Here is a 19,690-nt window from a genome sequence, read left to right on the forward strand (position 1 = left end):
TAATTAATTCAATTTAATTTCACAATTATGAGATTAAAAAGTAGAAATTATGAGTTAAAAAGTCAAATTGATGTCTTTCTGCGTCATAATTTTGCCATTTTAGTGTCATAATTTCGGTTTAGCATGTCATTAATTTCGACGTTTCATCTCATAAATATAAAAGCGACTTTTTATGTCATAATTATTATTTACAAAAGCACGATGTGTCGGATTATTTACAAAAGCACGATGTGCCATGTGTCGGAAATGGGCTTCCATAGTAACTTACTTTACACGTGACACAATGCGGAAGCACAGGGAGAGTGGGCTGACTGTTCTCTTCTCTTGTTGTGATGTTCTTGGTTGTTCGCTTTTAACTGTTGAGTTTCTGTCACCCCTACAACCCCAGTTGACAAGCATAATGTCAAGTGTCCCTGGAGTTGTAAGTGAGATTTTTAATTTCGAAATATAAACGTTAACACTAACTTTATCTTGAGTTCAAAGGTCGTGGAGTACGTTAATTTTCTCGGCAAACTGACAAGTAGACAATGCGCGAACTTTTTCTCCACGCTAACAAGCTAATGTTAGCCAAGTAGTGATTTGTTACTAACATAGTAGTGCATTAAAAAGACCTGGTGTGCAAATATACCGAGAAGCTATAGTTATCAACGTGATTTTATCACATTATATAAATGTTAGTTGTTCAGCTTCCAATAGTTCAGCATGTAATACCTCGTTGTTATTGGAACACCACTGGCTCATTCTATTTCTTTGTTAACATGGTTTAAGTTAACACTGAAATACTGTTTTATCTGATTCCCGAAAGCCTGAAATCACAGTAACGTTATGTCAGAATAGTTCATTCTACCACAGCACACATATAGCCATGGCATTTGTAGCACAGTTGCCCTTGGTAACTAATGCAGATACAATACTAGATGTGATTTTGTTATTTACACCCATCATCTCTGCTCTCTCTTTTTCTCATGCATGCAGTCCAGATTTTGATCATGTAATAACTATGTAACTTACATGGAAGGTCACTGAGCAATAATGGAGGAATTTCTGAGCACGCTCCGTGATCATGATGTCAGGTAAAGGGGAGAATTCAAATTCTGCTCAATCCTCATATTATAAAAAAAAATTAAAATGCTGACTTGAAAATTTTAAAAATGCTGTGTTATGCATTTCTATACAGCATTCACTATTGTTTACATGCTGTTGATCTCCTCTTCATCTCCTCAGCTCTGTCCTGTCATCCTGTGAGCCAGAATTACAGGAGTTGATGCGACAGATTGACATCATGGTGGGGCACAAGCGGCGTGAGTGGGAAGCTGAGGTTCGAGCCATGGAGCTGCGACTGCAGAATACACAGGAGGAACTCCAGTCAGCCAGGGCTCAGCTCGACAAGAGGAGCTCAGAGGTACTATATCACACCTTGATCACCTGGCTATGTTCATACTTAAGTTTAGAGTTTGAGGCTATTGTGTTACCTTAAACAAAGGGTGTCCAATTTTTTTTTTAAAGGTGCTCTAAGCGATGTCACATGTTTTTTTTGGCCGAAACATTTTTTGTCACATACAGCAAACATCTCCTCACTGTCTGCTAGCTGCCTGTCCCCTGAACACACTGTAAAAAAACGCGGTCTCTGTAGACAGCCCAGGCTCCACAAACGGCAACAAAAACATACTGGCCCAGCCTGGACCACGAAACGTAACAAACAGTGTTCCAGCCAATAACCGACAAGAATGATTTGGGGGTGGGGGTTGGGGGGTTAGTGCACGTGCACATGAAGGTGGTGTGGGGGGTGGAGGAGAGAGAAGCATGAAGAGGGAAGTTTGCTAGAGGAGAGATGTCCTAGACAACGACTAACGTTAGAATTATATTGTCTTGAATTTTGATATGGCCGACACACGACCAAAGAGACGACGTTCCGATGAACAAATAGCAAAGAAGAGAGAAAAAGGGGAAGGAACGCGCAAAGTCCCGAATATACATCGGAAAAGCACGGAAGGGAGGGGGAGGGGACAGTATGAGGAGGAGGGAGGGTCGAGCTAGGCTCCGTTTTGTTTGACAATATTTCGAAAGTCAACAAGAAGTGTTGTCACCCAACATCGCTTAGAGCACCTTTAAAGGAGGCCGGATTCAATGTTTTGGACACACCTGGGGGCCGGATACTATATATATATATATATATATATATATATATATACATTAGGGGTGTAACGATACCCTCACATCACTATTTGATACGTATCACGATACTGAACCCACGATACGATACTATTGCGATACTTCAAGACATGTACAAGGATAACAAAAAATGTGCTGTTGATTAAAATGCTAAATTTAATATTACATTGTGGGTGTAAATTAATAGGCTTGGACTTGGTGCTGTTGCACAGGACAAAAAAGATTCTGAAAATACAGAATTATTTTAGACGAATATGCTTGTACTCTGTCACTGACTAGATATATTTAAAATATTGGCCACTTTTTACTGGTAACATCAGACATTTGGCATTATCAGGACCCACACATATTCCCCCATTGCATCACTATACATTATATTCAACATTATATTCAACATTATATAGTAGTTTCATGTAGTTCTGACTAACACTAACTATACAGTATACACAACACATATTGTCACTTTCCATGATACATATTGTTGCATTTTTGTATTGCGATATATTGTGACACGATATATTGTAACACCCCGAATATATATATATATATAAGCATGCACATTAACAATAACAGGCTTCTCTTAATTTAAGGTATGTATTATTTATTGTTAGGTCACAGTCAAACTGCCTCAGACTAATTCATTGTTCAATCAATGTATAAATTAATAAGTAATAAAGCACAATTATTTTACCATATGTTCAGTTAAAGTGCATTACAATTTTATGTATTCCATATTCATCTGCATTATCAATTTAGTATATATGATAGAGACTGTCTTTTGGCAAATGAGACAAAAACAATAATTATGACTCTCAGTGAAAAAATTATCTGATTTCCAGCACTCATAAAATCGACTTCATGTTTCTTTGATGTGGCCATGGTGCCATCCCGAATTCCCGATAACAAGCTGTGTCCGACTCCTAACATTAATGATCACTCACTCACGGTTTACCGCTACACCTGGGGTAAAATCTTGTGTTGCCACCTTGTGGTGATATTGTGAGACTGCATGATTTGTAAATTATGTGTGGCAGCTGGCAGGCCACATATTGTATATTTAATTGATAAGCTGCAAGCCGTTTGAAATCCATCCCTGGGCCGTGATTGGCCCGTGGCATCTGATCGATTTTTGAAGGCAGCATTGTTGCCCACAAGATATCCCACAATCCTCTGTGTTCGATTCCATGACAGTTGAGCTAAAAAAATAAAAATGTCATCTGAAAGTTGTGGGTAGTGGTCAGTTTGTAGTCTCAGCCTCAGACGTCCCGCCCACGGACCATGGCTGAACGTCTGATGCATATGGCACACTTTTCTGGAAACACTTCAGGAGTTTCGAAGTCGCGATCTGATTGGTTGAATTCTACAGGATGTCCGGGAGACGTGTGTGTCGCGTTCTTTTTCGGTCCACCTGGAAACAAATGCTGTGACGCCAAAACCCCTTGTGGAAGAAGAAAGCCGTTGTGTTTACAACCGTGACAATGAGCGCTTATCAGGATCAACTAAACGCTGGATTTTCAAAAGTATGTGAAGTTCACGGCTCCATTGTTGCAGTAAACTTGCACAACGTTCTTGAATGAATAATTTATTAGATGCACGCCGGTCTGTTATTGTAGGGACATCAACATTATATTGTCACACCCCTAAACATGACGCGGAACAAAATGAACCGTGATTGGTTGCGTTACATGTCAGTCAAACGTCCTCTTGGGTAGACCTTGGCCAAGAAAAGCTACGATAGAGTCCAGACCTTCTGCCGTCAGTCTGAAGGTTTGGCTACGCGAGACTAGTCAGTTTGTGTCTTAATGTAAGTTTTTGACCGACCTTTTCCATGTTTGATGTCGTTTGTAGCTAGAAATTAGTATTTGCTAAGTTACTCACCCAAGCACTCTCCAGTTTGTTGTAGATCAACTGTTCGTTGGCTGATTTGTGATTAGTACTACTATACTTTATGAGACAAAGTATGTTCCAGACTGCATTCAACACAATGAAACGTAAAATGAGGCAAGTTATTAAGGACTAAAATGGTTGTGATGGTTTTGTTTTACACTTTCAGTGGTGAGATCTCTTTGTAAATATTATGGCTCAATAAAATCACATACGTCATATGCTCTGCCTTCACCCCTGGCAGATGCTTAGGGTGAGAGAAGTGATGATGTCCCTGCTGGAGCTCCAGGATGGTGGTTTCCGAATGTTGAAGTTGGTAGTGGAAAAGGGAATACAGCAGGTGATCTGCATGAAGGCGTGGGTCTTCCTGCATGACTGGACTAGACTAGACTCTGTGCTTTTGTTTGAGCATTAGTATGAGCATTAACAATGTGACCTATTCGATCAGGATTGCTAATAAAGCTAAATTGATTGTTGTTTTGATTGGCTCTAAACTTCTATGTTGCATTAAGTTTCTCTGATCAGATATCATCATGATCATGACACCGCTACTGTAATATTGTGAGTAATATAGGCCAAGGCAGTATTCTGTTATGTTTCTGTTATTGTTATATTTTTAAAGGTATTACATATTTTAGTTTTGTTAGATCAGCTAGACATGACGCATCATATCAGTATAACTGACTTAATGAATTAGATTTAAAATGTAGATACATGCATCTAATGTTGCTTTAAATAAAATAAAATATTATATTATATTAGTATAAATATTATATTATTATAATTTAATAACTCCATGGGTTCCAAAATTCTGAGATCATGATGAAAATGTTTCAATATCTAATGTTAAACTAAACAAAGATTTTATAAAAAAAATAAAGAATTTTAAAAAGACAAATAAGTAAAGTTGTGACAGTGAGTTCTGCTGTCATTAAAAAAATAGACTGCAAATACTACAGGAAGGTAATATTCTTTTTAATTAAATTTGAATAAAACTAAAAATTGTATGCTGATAATATAATTTGCAATAAAAAAAAAAAAAAGCATTTTGACTAGTGGTCTCAGACCCCAGCATCATGTACATGTGTGTTGACTGCTTTATGCATTATAGGCTATAATAAAGTGACTGGTCATCTTTCATTGTAAGAAGATCACACTCCACTAGGTGTCATGTTTGAGCTGCAGTTCACACAGGCTCTGACAAGCATGATCTTATGTTCTTCAGATCATGGTGCTCAGGAAACAGCTAGATGAGATGCAAGCTGGAAAACAAGAGCTGGTTGTGAAGTATGAAGAACAGCTGCAGCATGTAAAAGATGAGGTAAGATCAGCTTTTATTTAGCCATGGTAGTGGTGGTACATATTATTGTTACACACACACGCGGTCTGATTCTACAAAACATTTCTTTTTTTTTATCAATATAGTTAACAATAACTCCTTTCAACAGTTGTCTAAATTGAAACGCAGCTATGAAAAGCTACAGCGTAAACATCTGAAGGAGGCACGAGAAGGAGCTCTGAGCAGAGAGGAGGACAGGGCTGAGATGTCCCTCCTCAATAGCAAGATGGAGGTACAGAGACTGGCTAAATATAAAGTGGACTTCATTGTTTATATCAGAATCATTTAATAGTTTTAGTTCAATAATTTAAAGTTCATTGAACTTTTTATTTTATTTTATTTTATGCAGGAGTTTCGTCTGCGTTCAGTAGAATGGGAACAGCAGAGAATGCAGTATCAAAGACAAGTGAGCTCACTGGAGGAGCAAAGGATGAACCTGGCTGAACAGTTTTCCCTCATTCAGGTGGACTTTATTTGAAACCTAACTTTTATACCAGGTTTGATAATTGAGTCAAGCATGACATTTTGGTATGGTTTAGTGGTTGAGGTTTCTGGTACAAGAACCCGCAAATGAGCTATGAGCTCAACACTGTTCTTATGAGGATGGTTAAAGTTGATTTAATAATACGGGTGGTTGGCGTCCAGGGGGTTGCGTTGAGATGGTTTTTCTCATACCTTCATGGAAGATTTGGCATTTTGGGCCCCCTGCTTTTCTATGCTTCTTCAAGAAGTACAGTGTCGCTTATCATTGTTATGCTGACGGTACACTATTATACTTTCCTGCCAGGTCAAATGTTTGTTGTTCCAGTAATAATCTCATCTCTTGTCTTGAGGAAGTTACATTTCCTAAAGCTTAATGAGGATTAAAAAATTAGGTCATTGCAGCCATTTGGTTCTTTGTTGTGTATCGCTGGCATCGAAAACCAGTTAGGTACTCTATCTTTAACCTTGCACAGTAGAGTTAAGAACTTGGGTATCATCTTTGATTTAGTTTTTTTTTCATCTTAGGTCCATTGCCAAATTAAAACAGTTCCTCTCACAGAAGGATTTGGTAATAATGATTCTTATTACATTCCGGCTGGATTATTGTACAGCCTTGTATGTGGGTTTGTCATCTACTATTTCATATCTGCAATTCGTGCGAAATGCAGCAGCAAGACTCACATATCAACCCTGTTCTTGCTTGCCTACTTTGGCTTCCAGTTACTTACAGATTTAAATGTAAGTTTCTGCTATATGTCTATAAGGTCTTGCATGGACAAGCCCCACAGTAAATTGCTTATCTCCTTCAATCACACTCTATATCTCTTCCTTTATCAAATCAGTTACTTCTCGCTGTTCTCCGTTCCTGCTTGAAAACCAACGGTGATCGGGCATTTGTAGTTGTGGCCCCCAGGTTGTGGAATGCACTTCCATTTTATGTTAGGTCCTCTTCTACACTGGCCATATAAAAAAAAAAAAGTATCCATAGCTTTGATGCTTTTTTGAGGTATATTGGGTTTTATTTGTATGTTTTATAATGTTTTACTAGTCTGGTAAATTTATTTTATTTGTAACACTTTGCCAATTTTGTTTAATTCCGGTGTTGCATTTTTCTTAGCTGTACTACACTTTAGTACAACTTTTGTTGTTTTTAAATGTGCTTTATAAATAAACTTGAATTTAATACTAATATGTGTGAAATTTTGGGTGTCTCAGTCTCAGGGTGTAGGTCGGTCGCAGGAGCAGGGGGAACTCCAGCGGTTGCGCTCTCAGCTGCAGAGGGCTCAGGACAGCCTACATACGCAAGAACTGGAACTGGAGAGACTTCGGCTGCTCCAGGATGAGCTGGGAGACTCCATCAAGGAACAGCAGGTCAGCTGCCCCGCTGCAGCCCACATACGGGGACAGGTAGATGCAGATCCACAAGAAAAGTAGAGCTAGAAATGGCCTCTAGAGTGTAGTACATAGTGTAGTACTTGTAGGAAAAGTAGGTATATGCCTTCATATCCTCCTGGGGAGTTCCTGCTTAAGACCTTAAAGGGTTAATTCAACCAAAAATGAAAGTTCTGGCATGGTTTATTCACCCTCATGTCATTCCAAATCCAATACGAATTTTGTTTATTTTCAGAACACATATAAAGATATTTTTAATATTTTTAACATTATGATTTTTGTCAATCCATTAAGAGTCCATGAAACGAAAAATTTCAAGCTTCAAAAAGTATATAAAGGCATTGTAAAGTAGAGACACTTCTGAAAAGAGACACAATTGCTTTATTTGATGAACAGATTTTTAAATTAGGCTTTTATGCACATAGGAACATTGATCAATGTACGTACGAAAAGCACTTCAAATATGGTCAGAGAAAGCTTAAACGTGCTTGTTTGACGCACAAGAACCAATGAGGTTTACAGATGTGCTCCATGTTCAATGTTTACATGTGAATAAAAGTCTGAATTAAATATGTTCATCATGTAAAGCAATCATCTCTCTTTAGAAGACTTGGATTAAACTGTTCTATTCATATGGATTACTTTTTTTTTTACTGTCTTTATGAACCTTTTGAAGCTTGAAAAATGTCTTTCATTTTTTAATGATTTTTCATGATCACACTGATTGGGTTCTTGAGTTCAACTCACTGATTCAATGTTTCATTCTCAGCAGTTTACCAGTTAACAGCTCGTTGGAGGGGAAGGGTATCAGTGGGTAATTTAAAAATTTGGGTTGTTTTTCACACATGACTTCAGTTATATAGTGCACAAGTTGTATGGATCAATTCTCTGATAGTTTTATGGTGCTTTTCTTTTAATATTTTGAAAGCTCAAAGGCAAAGCACATCATTCCAACATAACTTGAAGGCAGCATTACATGCTGGTTTAATGGCTGCAGTATCACTATTATTGTAACGTGTACAAGAAAAGTGGTGAATGTGGTTTTAAATCAAATATGTGATAGAAGGAATAATAAGAAAGCTGTTCTCTGCAGGTTTTGAGTGAAGAGCGAGAGGAGCTGAAGGCCACACTGAATGCTCAGGATCAGTTTGTACGTAGCACAGGAGTCCAGCAGCAGCAGTTACGCCGGGAGGTGTCCCGACTCAACCAAACTCTGCAAGCAAAAGAGCAAGTCATAAGGTACGTTATCATCATCATTTCAATGTTCCATGATCATTTAACAACAGTCCATAAAGTAACTTGCTAGGTATCAAGCTCAGTATGCAACCATGATTTACAAATCACTTATCTTTTTGTTTAGGTCTCTAGAGGAATGTTTAGCATCACACGGTTCGTCTCCAAGCTTGGCCCCCCTTAGACAAGATCTAGAGAAAGCCACAGCCAAGCTGAACAGTTCCCAGGCCTGTGAGAGTCACTTGAAAGCTGAGGTTATCAGACTCCGAGACAAGTGAGATGTTTTTAAAAAGTCTCTTCATGAGAATATACAACAGCGGCAACTAATAATTAAAAGCTCATTCTGGAATATAAACTCCATTCTGTTTTGTCAGGTTGGAGAGCATGCGAAAGCATAAAGCAGAGATGAGCAGACGAGAAAATGAGTGGAAACAGATGGAAGAGGAACACGCTCGCTGTACAGCTGAAATCAAACGTGTATGAACAATGAGCAATAGAGTCTTTACAGTTTGAGTTTTTGTTGTATGATCAGTGTGTGGTTAGGCAGCTTTTATTTTAACACACTGAGCCGTCTTCATTCACAACGAGAGAAATGATTGCAAACGATTTATTAATGTGTACAAATTACTGACAAACATATGTTGACAACTCTTTGTGCCTGTAGTTGCGTGAAGAGATTGAGAGGGCTGAACAGACTCGTTGTGGGGAGTTGGAGGGAATGAGGAAGGAGGTGTCTCAGTTAACCAGTGAACTTCATCAGCGTGACATCACCATTGCCACGCTCACTGGCTCTGCCTCTAGTATTGAGCGACAGCTACGGGCAGAAGTGGAAAGAGCAGAGCGTCGGGCATCAGAACTCAAGGTTCACCAAAAACCTGCTATTCATGACCCTATTTTAAGAGACCTGTTGAGAATTACTAGTTTATTAAATCATGCATAAACTGATTGTGTTTTCATGTTGGTTTTTGTAGGTGACACAGGTCCAGCTTGAAACTCTAAAGCTTGAGAATCAGCATCTAAATGATCTTCTAGAGAGAGTCGAGTCAAGATCACCTAAGGTTTCCATCCTTTGCTCAGTACACCTTCATTTTACTTATAATGTGTTCACGTTTAAAGGAGTCATAACCTAGTATTACATTGGATACCTACTGCTGTATTATAGTCTTTCAGGCCCTTCTAAAAAAGAAAAGTGGAAAACAAATAAACACAGATCTACTTTTACCCCTATTTCTGAAGGCATTATTGTCTCGTGAGATCAATGCGATGTTTTGGCTGTCATGGACGCTCTATATGGCTCTGCACGCCAGTTGAAAGGGTTGTTGGGACAGCGTCATTAAAAATGAATTTCATCCACTGGTCCCTGATAGTTTCGTCCGATTTTGGGAGATAAAACACATTTACATGTTTTTTATGGCAATCAACCACAGAGCAAGTCCGGTGTGCACTCGGTTTCTCCATCTTTCTCGACTGAACTGACTATGAGGGGGAGAGGGGAAGGGGGGCTTCCTGCTGCGGTGTCCATATATGGTATATCCTACTACCTCATGACTTCAAGAGGGAGCTGAAATCGAAATCTCGTATTTGAGTGCGCGTGCACGCGCGCTGGTTTATTTACCCTGAGGTAAACAAACGCTTCACTTTTAAATATCGGCTTCCCGGCCAGTGTATAATCGTTCATAACATACATTGATTCTCGTGGAAAAGTGAAAATTGCAGGTTATGACTCCTTTAAGTAATGTTTTGGGCTTTATTAAAGGTGCATCAACACTGTTGATATTTGAAATCAAACCCAAACAAACACACCCCTCCCTCCATTGCTCCGCCCCCAACATACCGAACATGCTATGCAACACAGGTAACGACTAACAGCTGGCGTATCAGACAGCTTGCGCAAGTATGGATGAATCGGCTGTGAATCAAACTAGGGATGCTCATTTCGATTAATTTTCCCGACCGACAACCGGCACTCTTTAATCGATTATTAACCGTTAACTGATAAGATTCAAAATAAAAATGACGCGTATCTGTGACCCTTTAAAAAAATAGTTTTTTTTTTTTTTTTTTAAGGGTTTATTTTAACGTGCAAACAGCAGCATACAGAACAGATCAACAACAGAACCTGGATTCAGTTAAAATTTTCACGCACCTGCAGCATTTCTGACAGTGAGAGAAAAACAGAACAAAATAATACAAATAAAAAACAAAATAGGCCTACACTAAATATATTTTTTAAACTTAAATAATTAACAAATTAAGATGACAAAAAGAAAACACTGAATCCGTTTGAACAAAGCTTTCAAAAACCGGATTTTTTTTTTTTCTTTAGACTAAGATTTTTCGTTAAATAAAAATAGCAGCCCTACCTCAACACCTTGTCTAATTTTTATTTAAAAAAAGCAACATATCAATCAACGTGATGTGGGGTCAGTCTGGAGCGCAGCCTGTTGACAGTCAAACGCGAAGTGTATATTCGCATCGCGTTATTTACTCGCTCTAGATTACTCGCGGGATGTTTTTCTTGTTTTTCGCGTCACTCGCGAATAAAAATATACCGCGCAAAGGAGTGTGTCATCATCATCAACAACAACACAATTTCTTTCTGCCATAATTTTTCCGTCATGTCTGAAATAAATGATATTGAAAAAAAGCTAAAAAAAAAAAAACGTTTTAAACCGTTTAACTGATAGTATTAATCGGTCAAAATTTTTACTTTCGGTTAACGGTTAAACGGTCAATATGAGCATCCCTAAATCAAACACAACAACAGCATTTCTTGGTTCTGTGAGACATAGCAAAACCAATGTTACTCATGTATTGAGCAGAAACAAAGAAACCTCAGAATCTTTTTTCAGGCCTTCCCACTCTCTAATGTATCTCCAGACTTTTCCAATAGTGAAATAGCTTTTATTATTATTATTCAGCAGGCCGCAGTTAAATTGTCAGGGATTCGGCTGGGAAGATCATTCCACCAGCAAGGAACAGTAAACAAAAACGTTCTTGAGAGTGATTTTGTGCCTCTCTGTGATGGTACCATACCACTGGTATTTGAATTTATGATGCAATGCTGTTTTGCATCCTTTCAATTTTTCGTGTCATTGTTGCTCATTCATTTTCATTTTCTCTTTGTTTCTCTGTTAGAGGGGTAATGGAGAGTTGGCAAGTCTTAGAGACAGCTACGTGTCATCTCTGAACAGTTTGGAGGAGGAGAACAGGCAGCTGAGGCTGGAAATGACTGAGCTACGAGCTCGCATGGAGGCCAACAACCAGACCTGGCAGGACAAGTATGAGAGAGCGTTACTACAAAATCAGAACAAGAACCATTCGCACAATGCCCAAAACAGGTACAAAGTACTTCCAAATATAAGTGTTCTCTCATCTAAACTCGTACAGTCCGAGAATTACAAGTCTAAGACCGAATTGAAAATTTGGGATGAACAGAAAGTTTTAAGGTTTTAAAGAGAAATATTTCTGATTCATCAAATAAGCAAAAATGTGACATTGACCATAATTATGGACTCTTTGTATAAAAAGTCAGATTTCCTTGCTTCCTTTGATAGCAACAAGTATGCTGTCAAACAAAAGTTTGGGGTCGGTAAGACTTTTTAATGTTTTTGAAAGAAGTCTCTAATGCTCACCAAGGCTGCATTTTTTTTTTATTTTTTTTTATACAGTGAAACTGCTAAATTGTAAAAAAAAAAAAAAAATTTAAAGAAATGTTTTCTATTCAAAATATTTTAAAAAGTAATTTATTCCTGTGATGGCAAAGTTTCATTTTCAGCAGCCATTACTCCAGTAATCAGTGTCACATGATCCTTCAAAAGTATTTCTAATATTCTGATTTGGTGCCCAAGAAACCTTTCTTCTTCTTATAATTACCAATGTTAAAAAGGGTTAAAATAGAAACATTTTTGTCTTCACTGTCACTTTTGATCGATTTAATGTGTCCTTGCTGAATAAAAGTATATATTTCTTTATAGTGTATAACGCTAGTGAATATAAGTGTATAATGCAGTTCTGTAATGTGCTGTCATAGATTTGATGAGGATGTACAGCGCAGACACCAGGAGGAGCTGCAGGCCATGGAGACTCGGATGCAGGAAAGAGCCTTGCAATACGAGGACCAAATACAGACTCTCCTCAAACAGCTTGAGAACTTGGCACGAACTTCCCCTCATCGCCCCTATGGCCAATCACAAGAGACCAGGATGGCTGTGTCTCCAGTCCACTCGTCTGCATCATCTGCCTCATCCTCATCTTCAACTAGCAAAGCTCATAGGATAGCAGCTCTGCTCAGTGCGGCGGTTAATGGAGAAGACGCTCAAGCTTCCAGCTCGGTAGACAACTTTCTGCCTTTGGTCAGTAGTAGAGATATGGGTCATTTTTTTGTCCCCATCTATTAATTTATTAAAAAAAAATATATATTTTTTTTTTAAATGTATACATTAAAATTCATTTGGCATGGTTTTTGGGGGATAATGTCAAAAATGTCAGGGTGATGCAATTGGCACAGTAACTCGTTTGAGGGGCATGGCCCACAAATCTTTTTCTTTCACCCCTCCTTTACATTCTCTGAAGACAAGCTGTGTAATACTATGGCACTGCACAACATCCTTAACGGTCAATTCCTCCCTCTTCCTCCAGGACTCCTCTGTATCTCCAAATGGCTCAGTGACCAAACGGTTTCTAGAGGAGGAAGCACTACGGTCTCAAGCGCTGTTTCAGAAATTGGAAGGTCACATTCAGAGCATGGAGCAGGAAAACGCCAACACCGTCTGCAAATACCTGGGCAAGGACAGCAGCCCTCAAAACGATCATTGAGTCAGGAGTACCTGTAGAGATATATACAGGTCATGAAGACATCTCCGCATGGCCATTTTTATTTGAGGGGGAGAATGGGTTTTGTCAGCTAGTTGGGGATTCATAGTTGCTGCGAGATGATTGGACAAGACCCTTGTTACACCAGGGCAGCTTGACAAAAAAATTATACCAAAGCAGTGCCAAAACTTTAGTCCCAAAAGTGCTGAATACCTCCCAAGTTTATTGCATTAGTGAAGGAAAGACCGTGTGCACGCTCCCTTTTTCACTGTACCTTGACCTTTGATCTTTCAAATGGCCTCTTGCGTCTACCGTCATCATCTGTTTGAGCACTTTAGACATATCTTTACTGTTTTTGCTGTGCCTTGTTCTCGCTTTACTTTATTATATAATCAATATTTATATACAGTATCTTTTTTGTAAACCTAACTGACATGATTGTGAAGAACGTGTGTTTTAAGGGTTGAATTAAAAGAGCTTGTTTTCATAGCCATGTTTGTTATGGGAGTGGATGAGTCTGTGTGAATGGTTTTATTTCTTTGTCATTTTGTGTCTCAAGCAAAAGGCTGTTTGGACATGTGATGGGATCAGATACATTCTCTGGGGTTGTATCCTTTAACAGGGTTGCACAGCGGAGATATAAAGTTGACGTCAAACACACAAGCTTTCTCTCGAGTCTCCACCTATGTTAAGTGGCCTATAACAGACCGCTGTAATGATTTAGTAAAGTTTCACCCCAAGAATGCACGGCCTGTGCCAGGCCTGACAGTTTACAGCGTGCACACACACACAGTCACGAATGCAAACTACAGCAAACACACACGTTCGACATGAGAACCCTCATGGAATGTTAATGTCATCCTCCTGCACATGGAAATAGCCAAAGGCTGTTATTTAGCACAGAGGGGAAAGACTCATATTTTACCAACGGAGTGATCCTGAGTGGGAGACGTGCTCCCTCACTTTAAAAAATGGGGGGAATAGGAATATCCTAAATCTAATTTGCTTTGGAATGTCTCTCTCTCTCTCTCTCTCCCCCTCCCTCTCTCTCTCTCCCCTTCTTCCCTTCCTTAGCTTACCAAGTGCTGGAAATATGTTTTGCCGGGCTCCGTTCCAGCGGTTTTGCGATCGGAATTCCATAACCTTGGTTACCAGGCCTGCAAAGCTCAACAAACAGCACTGAGGAATTTGGCAGTGTGGAAGTTTACTCTTTTGCTTGCAGAGGAAAAGCATTTTTTTATTTGCATGGGTCTTATGAATCTTGAGGCCCTGGACAAAGTCAAGGGCGAACTGAGATTAATCAACACTTAACTTGGTTGAACAGAGGCCAAGAATGTATCCGATAATTTTGTTTTGAAGCTGTTACTTTAAAAGGTCAAAACTTGCAGAATGTAATACTTTTTTTTTTTTTTTTACTTTTTTACTTTATGGACTTTTTGACTATGTAATATGGAACTCAGCCATAAAACCCCAGTAAAGTGAGACTAGCTTCAAACCTAAAGACAAAAATTCTGTCACCATCTGTATGTACTTTTTTTTTCTGTGGAAAACCACGAGTAAGGGCCACTTTGATGAACAATATACAACACGCGCATCTTCCCTCTCTGTTGTAAACAAACACAGCATCAGCTCACGTGTGAGTAGGTTTGCTCACGTCATTATGCGACAGGAAGCTCGTGCTCAAGCCTGCCATGATCATGTTCAGGACGTTTTGCTGAGGCTGTGGATTACTGGTAATAATGTTGTAAATAATGTTCAGTTTCTTCCACAGACCGATCGTTTCTCTTCGTAAGACCTGAATGTATCGTCAGGAGCCACATGTTTTAATTTTGTTTTGCCTGTATAAGTTTCTTTTTTTTTTTTTTTTTTTTTTTTTTTTTTTTTTTACTTTTAAAGTGACGGTAGCCGTTGACTTGCAATATATGAATTACGAAGGACCACGGTTTAGCTAAAAATCTTTACAATTCTACTGACGAAAAAAGACACACATCTTGGATGGCCTAAGGGTGAGTAAATTCATAATATATTACCTTTACTATCCAGTAGATGGCGCAAGCACGATTCTCAATGTATTTACTCTGAGTCATTGTGTAACATTTGTAATGAGTATTTTCTACAAGTTGGTTACAATGGTAACACTTTATTTTACAGTGTTGTTGTTATACGTTACTTGTATAATAATAACAGAAAATTGTGCATAATTATACGCAACTTACCAACTTACTAAACCAAATTCTAACCTTAATCCTATAGTTACTCAGTACTTATTTGTAATTACTCTGTAACAACGACACTTTAAAAAAGTGTAATCTGTAAAATTAGTTTGGACTACAAAATTTTTCCGGATCTTGTGAAGTCACAATGTTACTTATTTAAATAATCGGGCCCATGGAATACGCCAAAAAGGGAACGAGGCCTGATTGAGCTGCATTAGAGAAGACAGTGTTGTCGCTATGTTAAAGAGACACTGTTTTTTCCACAACGTTTTCAAAAATCATTTGCTTGACCTTCCTAAGGCTGACGAGCTTGGTTAAAATTTATTTTAAACACCATTCCTGAACATTATAACCCCAATATTTATCTGTGCGCTTCACATTTTATGGAGAACAGCTTGTTTTCTGTTGCTTTTGTAAGCTCTCGCTTTTGTAAGATGGTTCACCGCTCCTTAGGAAAATGAACCATCGATTACTATAATGTATAATAAAACATCCTGTGAAATCAGTGCTTTTAAAGTCTGTGCATGAAATCTGTTCTGCACGATCCTCTTGTTCATTAACATTGTCAGGGTCTGAATCAGGCTCGAATTGGTTTGAAATAACCGGGGACTGGGGAGGGACATTTCCGTAACACTTGTTAAGCGCTGCCAATCACAACACACTGGGCTAGCTAACCAATCACAGCACATTTCGTATTTCGGAAGGAGGGGCTTCATCGAAATCGGCGTGTTTGAGCCAGACTGGGGAGAGAGGTGCTGTGATAATGTAAAATATGTGAAAAATAATGCGTTTTCTGAACAATCAAGCATGAAAACATATTCTAGTACACCCCAAAATCAAGACTTCGTAAAAGGGCATAATAGGACCCCTTTAAAACTAGCATTTGTAGCCCAGCAGGCCTGTTATGGTATTAATCTCTTTCATTCTTTTGCACGAGACCATAATGGCCCTTATCCAGAGTGAAGAGGCTGTTTCAGTTGTAATTCATGGCACCAGGTGACTAGTGGTTCAATCCACTTCTTTAAATAACAAGAACACTAACATTTTCCATCAAGCACTTCCAGAATAAGACAGAATTGTCTTGCATACATACACACACAGAAACTTGCTAAAGGTATCCACAATGCACTCTAGTAGTCCACAAAACACACATAAATTCTGTCTCCCCGTCATATCATTCCAAACCTTTATGACATTATTTCTTCTGCAGAACACAAAAGAAGATATTCTAATCTAGACAATGTTCTTGCTCGTACAATGAAACCCACTGTGGTCCAAAACATCTCTACTCCTCATTGAGTTCCATTCTAAAAACACACAAACAAACACACACACACACACACACTCAGAGAGACATTTTTCAAAAATAACAGTTTTTGAATTCCACAGAAAAAAAACTGCATAGATGTTTGAAAAGACATGAGAGTAAATACATTTTTGCCTGAACTGTCTCTTTAATAGCAGCGTATTCCACCAACCATTATTTATCATGGTTACTAAGAACAGTTTGCATGAAACATGCTTTGTTGTGCAATGAGATAGAGATGTCATGAATGTTCCAACCAATTGCATGTTCTCCTAAGCTATTGGATCAGTTGAAGCCATGTGCCCTCAGAGGCAGAAGTATTACAAACATGACCTGCCCCTCAGCAAGAAAATGTTCCACTACATAGCTTCCAATAGACAAACATGCGCAAATGAGAGGTGTAACCATAGGCTTGTAAAACTGCAGAGGTGAAGTCATGGCTGGCCTTTAAAATGCACATGTCGTAATGCCAGATAATCTTTAATATAAGAACTGGAGCCAAAGCAAACAGACAAACAACACTGTTCATGTGCTTGCAGCATCTCCGCTTAAAGTGTTTAGAACCATGACGTCTTTATCTCATTCCTGAATGTAGCTTGCTTGCATATCTGAGCTTCTAATGTGACTAACAGGTGTATGTGTTGTATCTTTATACATACACCACATTCCGTACATTTAGTGTAATAATAGCTTCTTTAAAAGAGTGAAATGCCATTTCTGCCAGCACAGGATTTGATATTGCTTTGTAACTGAAGAGGTGAAAAGGATCAGAGCTACCACTATATATAAATGCAAGGGAATATATGCATTATTTATAGGGTCATTCCGTGTCAACTCAACCAGAGGTCCCCGGCTAAAAATTCTTGAATTTGATTGTTTTTTCTGGTGAAAGAAATACTTAAATTTAATTAGAGGACACCACTGGCAAAACCAGCAATGCAAGTTTGAGAGGTGGCGCCCCGACAAATCTCACAAGAATCACGTCTTGCTTTACGGCACGACGTCACATACATCAACAACCTATGAAGCAGCGTCTATGGAAGACTCTAGCGAAGTCGACGAAGAAAGCGCAGTCGGAAGAGTGCAGAGACGGCTCTAGGGGTCGCTGTTTGAGAAAACCGGAAACTGCATAGTCTGCCTTTAAAGAGGAATATCTGAACAACAAATAATGTTGAAACTAGCAATGTATCTGGTTTTTTTTTTTTTCTATCAACATAGTTGCATAGAATATACCTGAGTGCCATAAATATTCTTTTTCCAAAGTTTAACAGTATTAAAGATATCTTAATATCCTTCTAGATTATAATTATTAATAAAGTTTTCTTTTGGAATCTTCATTTTTAAGGCCCTATATGGTTCAATCTCATTGATATAGGGATGTCAATGCTGTAACGTGTTGTTACGATACTGCGTATTTGAACTCTTGGTAGCTTCAGAAGCTGTTAAAATGAACAAAATCCCTTCTTACAAATATCCCTGCGACTGATTCAAATATAGATTCTTATAAATAAACTTTTGAGAGCAAATTAATGTGCCCCAACTTGACCATGTCAGTGTATTTTTGGCACCCAGAGAGATGTGTTGTATGCAATTGTTTTGATAGAGGGAAATAAGATACATTTCTAGTTTCAACATTATTTATTGGTCAGACATTCCCCTTTAAATGCAATAAGTATCAGCTGTGTGCAAAGTGAACCACATTTGGTTTTTGACCATTTGAAAATGGGTAAAATTCAAACAATTGAACATGGAGCCGCATTGAGATCACCATATCTATGGGATTTAACCATCTAGAGCCTTAACAATTTCAAAAGAAAAGAACCATAATCTAAAATCATATTGAGATATCTTTAAAACTTTTTGAGTGACAGGCAATCAAACTTAAAAAGGAAAAATAATATTTATGGCCCTCAGACAGGTATATTCTATTTAACTGTGTTGATAGAAGAACAAATTAGATACATTTCTAGTTTTAACATTATTTGTTGTTCAGATATTCCTCTTTAAAAGACAAAAAGTATCAGCTGTATGCAAAGTGACCCACATTTGGTTTTTGGCCATAAAAAAATATATACAATTTTCCAATTTACTCATGGAACCACATTAAGATCTCCATATCGGGGTAATCTGTAAAATTGTTCCTACACCAATTAGTGTATTTGATAGTAAACTTCCTCCTAAAATACAACTGCATGACTAGAATAAAACCCAGTTCACTGTCCCTTGTTTGCTTTTATTCTTGGAAATAACCTTCATGTAAAAATTACTTGCAAAAGTAGGATTCTTTCTTCCTTTCTCTTTTCAGGAAGCATCTGTTGCATTGCTGTTCTCAGATAGCTTGCATTCCTAGACTAGATAAGAGGAGTAAGAGACACTTTCCCACGATTGCTGTTGCTGACCATACAGTGCTTACGCCTTTATCTCACATTCCAGAGTCTGGCGAAACCTCCGGGGGGCAGCGTGCCTCACTTCCAGCCCACAGTCTGTGTGTTTGTGTACATGATTGTGTATCGAGGAGCTCATTGTTCATCTCTGTCATGAAAGTGAATAAAGGCCTGGCTGGCAAGGCCTCACATTAAACTGCTCCAAACGCCCTCAGGATTCTCAGAATGTCTCGCGGACAGATGTGGGGTGGGTTTTATCAGCATGATTCAATGTGCGAGGAACAATGCCAAGGATCCTCTGAACAAACAGCTTGCTTATGAGCACCTCCATTCAAGCATTCATGTGCCATGGTCAATTCATTCTAGACTAGTCTCCTTTGCCCTGAATAAAGCAATATTTGCCTTATCAGTTTGTCTATGGGGAAGTTATTCAGCACTGACTGCTCGCTCTTATCTAGGTTCAGCG

At 38.5% G+C, this 19,690-nt stretch overlaps 1 protein-coding gene across 5 annotated transcripts; it reads left to right on the plus strand.

The window, feature by feature from the left end:
* Positions 1-246: 246 nt before the first annotated feature.
* cep63 (centrosomal protein 63) lies at positions 247-13,825 on the plus strand. Of its 5 annotated transcripts, none has more exons than XM_084424848.1 (15): positions 247-421; positions 976-1,073; positions 1,225-1,402; positions 5,282-5,377; positions 5,505-5,627; positions 5,745-5,858; positions 7,094-7,285; positions 8,364-8,509; positions 8,631-8,777; positions 8,878-8,980; positions 9,168-9,365; positions 9,475-9,561; positions 11,642-11,844; positions 12,537-12,858; positions 13,145-13,825. In XM_084424848.1, exons 2-15 carry the CDS (start codon positions 1,033-1,035, stop codon positions 13,319-13,321), a joined length of 2,127 nt encoding a protein of 708 aa, XP_084280974.1. In that variant the 5' UTR covers positions 247-421; positions 976-1,032; the 3' UTR covers positions 13,322-13,825. The 5 variants fall into 5 exon arrangements, with proteins under 5 accessions (XP_084280974.1, XP_084280977.1, XP_084280976.1 ...); XM_084424851.1 differs by having other exon boundaries at positions 294-421; positions 7,094-7,249; XM_084424850.1 differs by having other exon boundaries at positions 295-421; positions 12,537-12,837.
* Positions 13,826-19,690: the final 5,865 nt, after the last annotated feature.

The sequence above is a fragment of the Rutilus rutilus genome (assembly GCF_951802725.1).
Source record: "Rutilus rutilus genome assembly, chromosome: 12".
In the NCBI taxonomy this organism is placed as follows: Eukaryota; Metazoa; Chordata; class Actinopteri; order Cypriniformes; family Leuciscidae; genus Rutilus; species Rutilus rutilus.

Coding starts and splice junctions, on each gene's coding strand:
- cep63 (XM_084424848.1), top strand. CDS start 1,033: ATGGAGGAATTTCTGAGCACGCTCCGTGATCATGATGTCAG. Junction 5,859..7,093: donor AACAGTTTTCCCTCATTCAG/GTGGACTTTATT, acceptor TGGGTGTCTCAG/TCTCAGGGTGTAGGTCGGTC. Junction 12,859..13,144: donor TAGACAACTTTCTGCCTTTG/GTCAGTAGTAGA, acceptor CTCTTCCTCCAG/GACTCCTCTGTATCTCCAAA.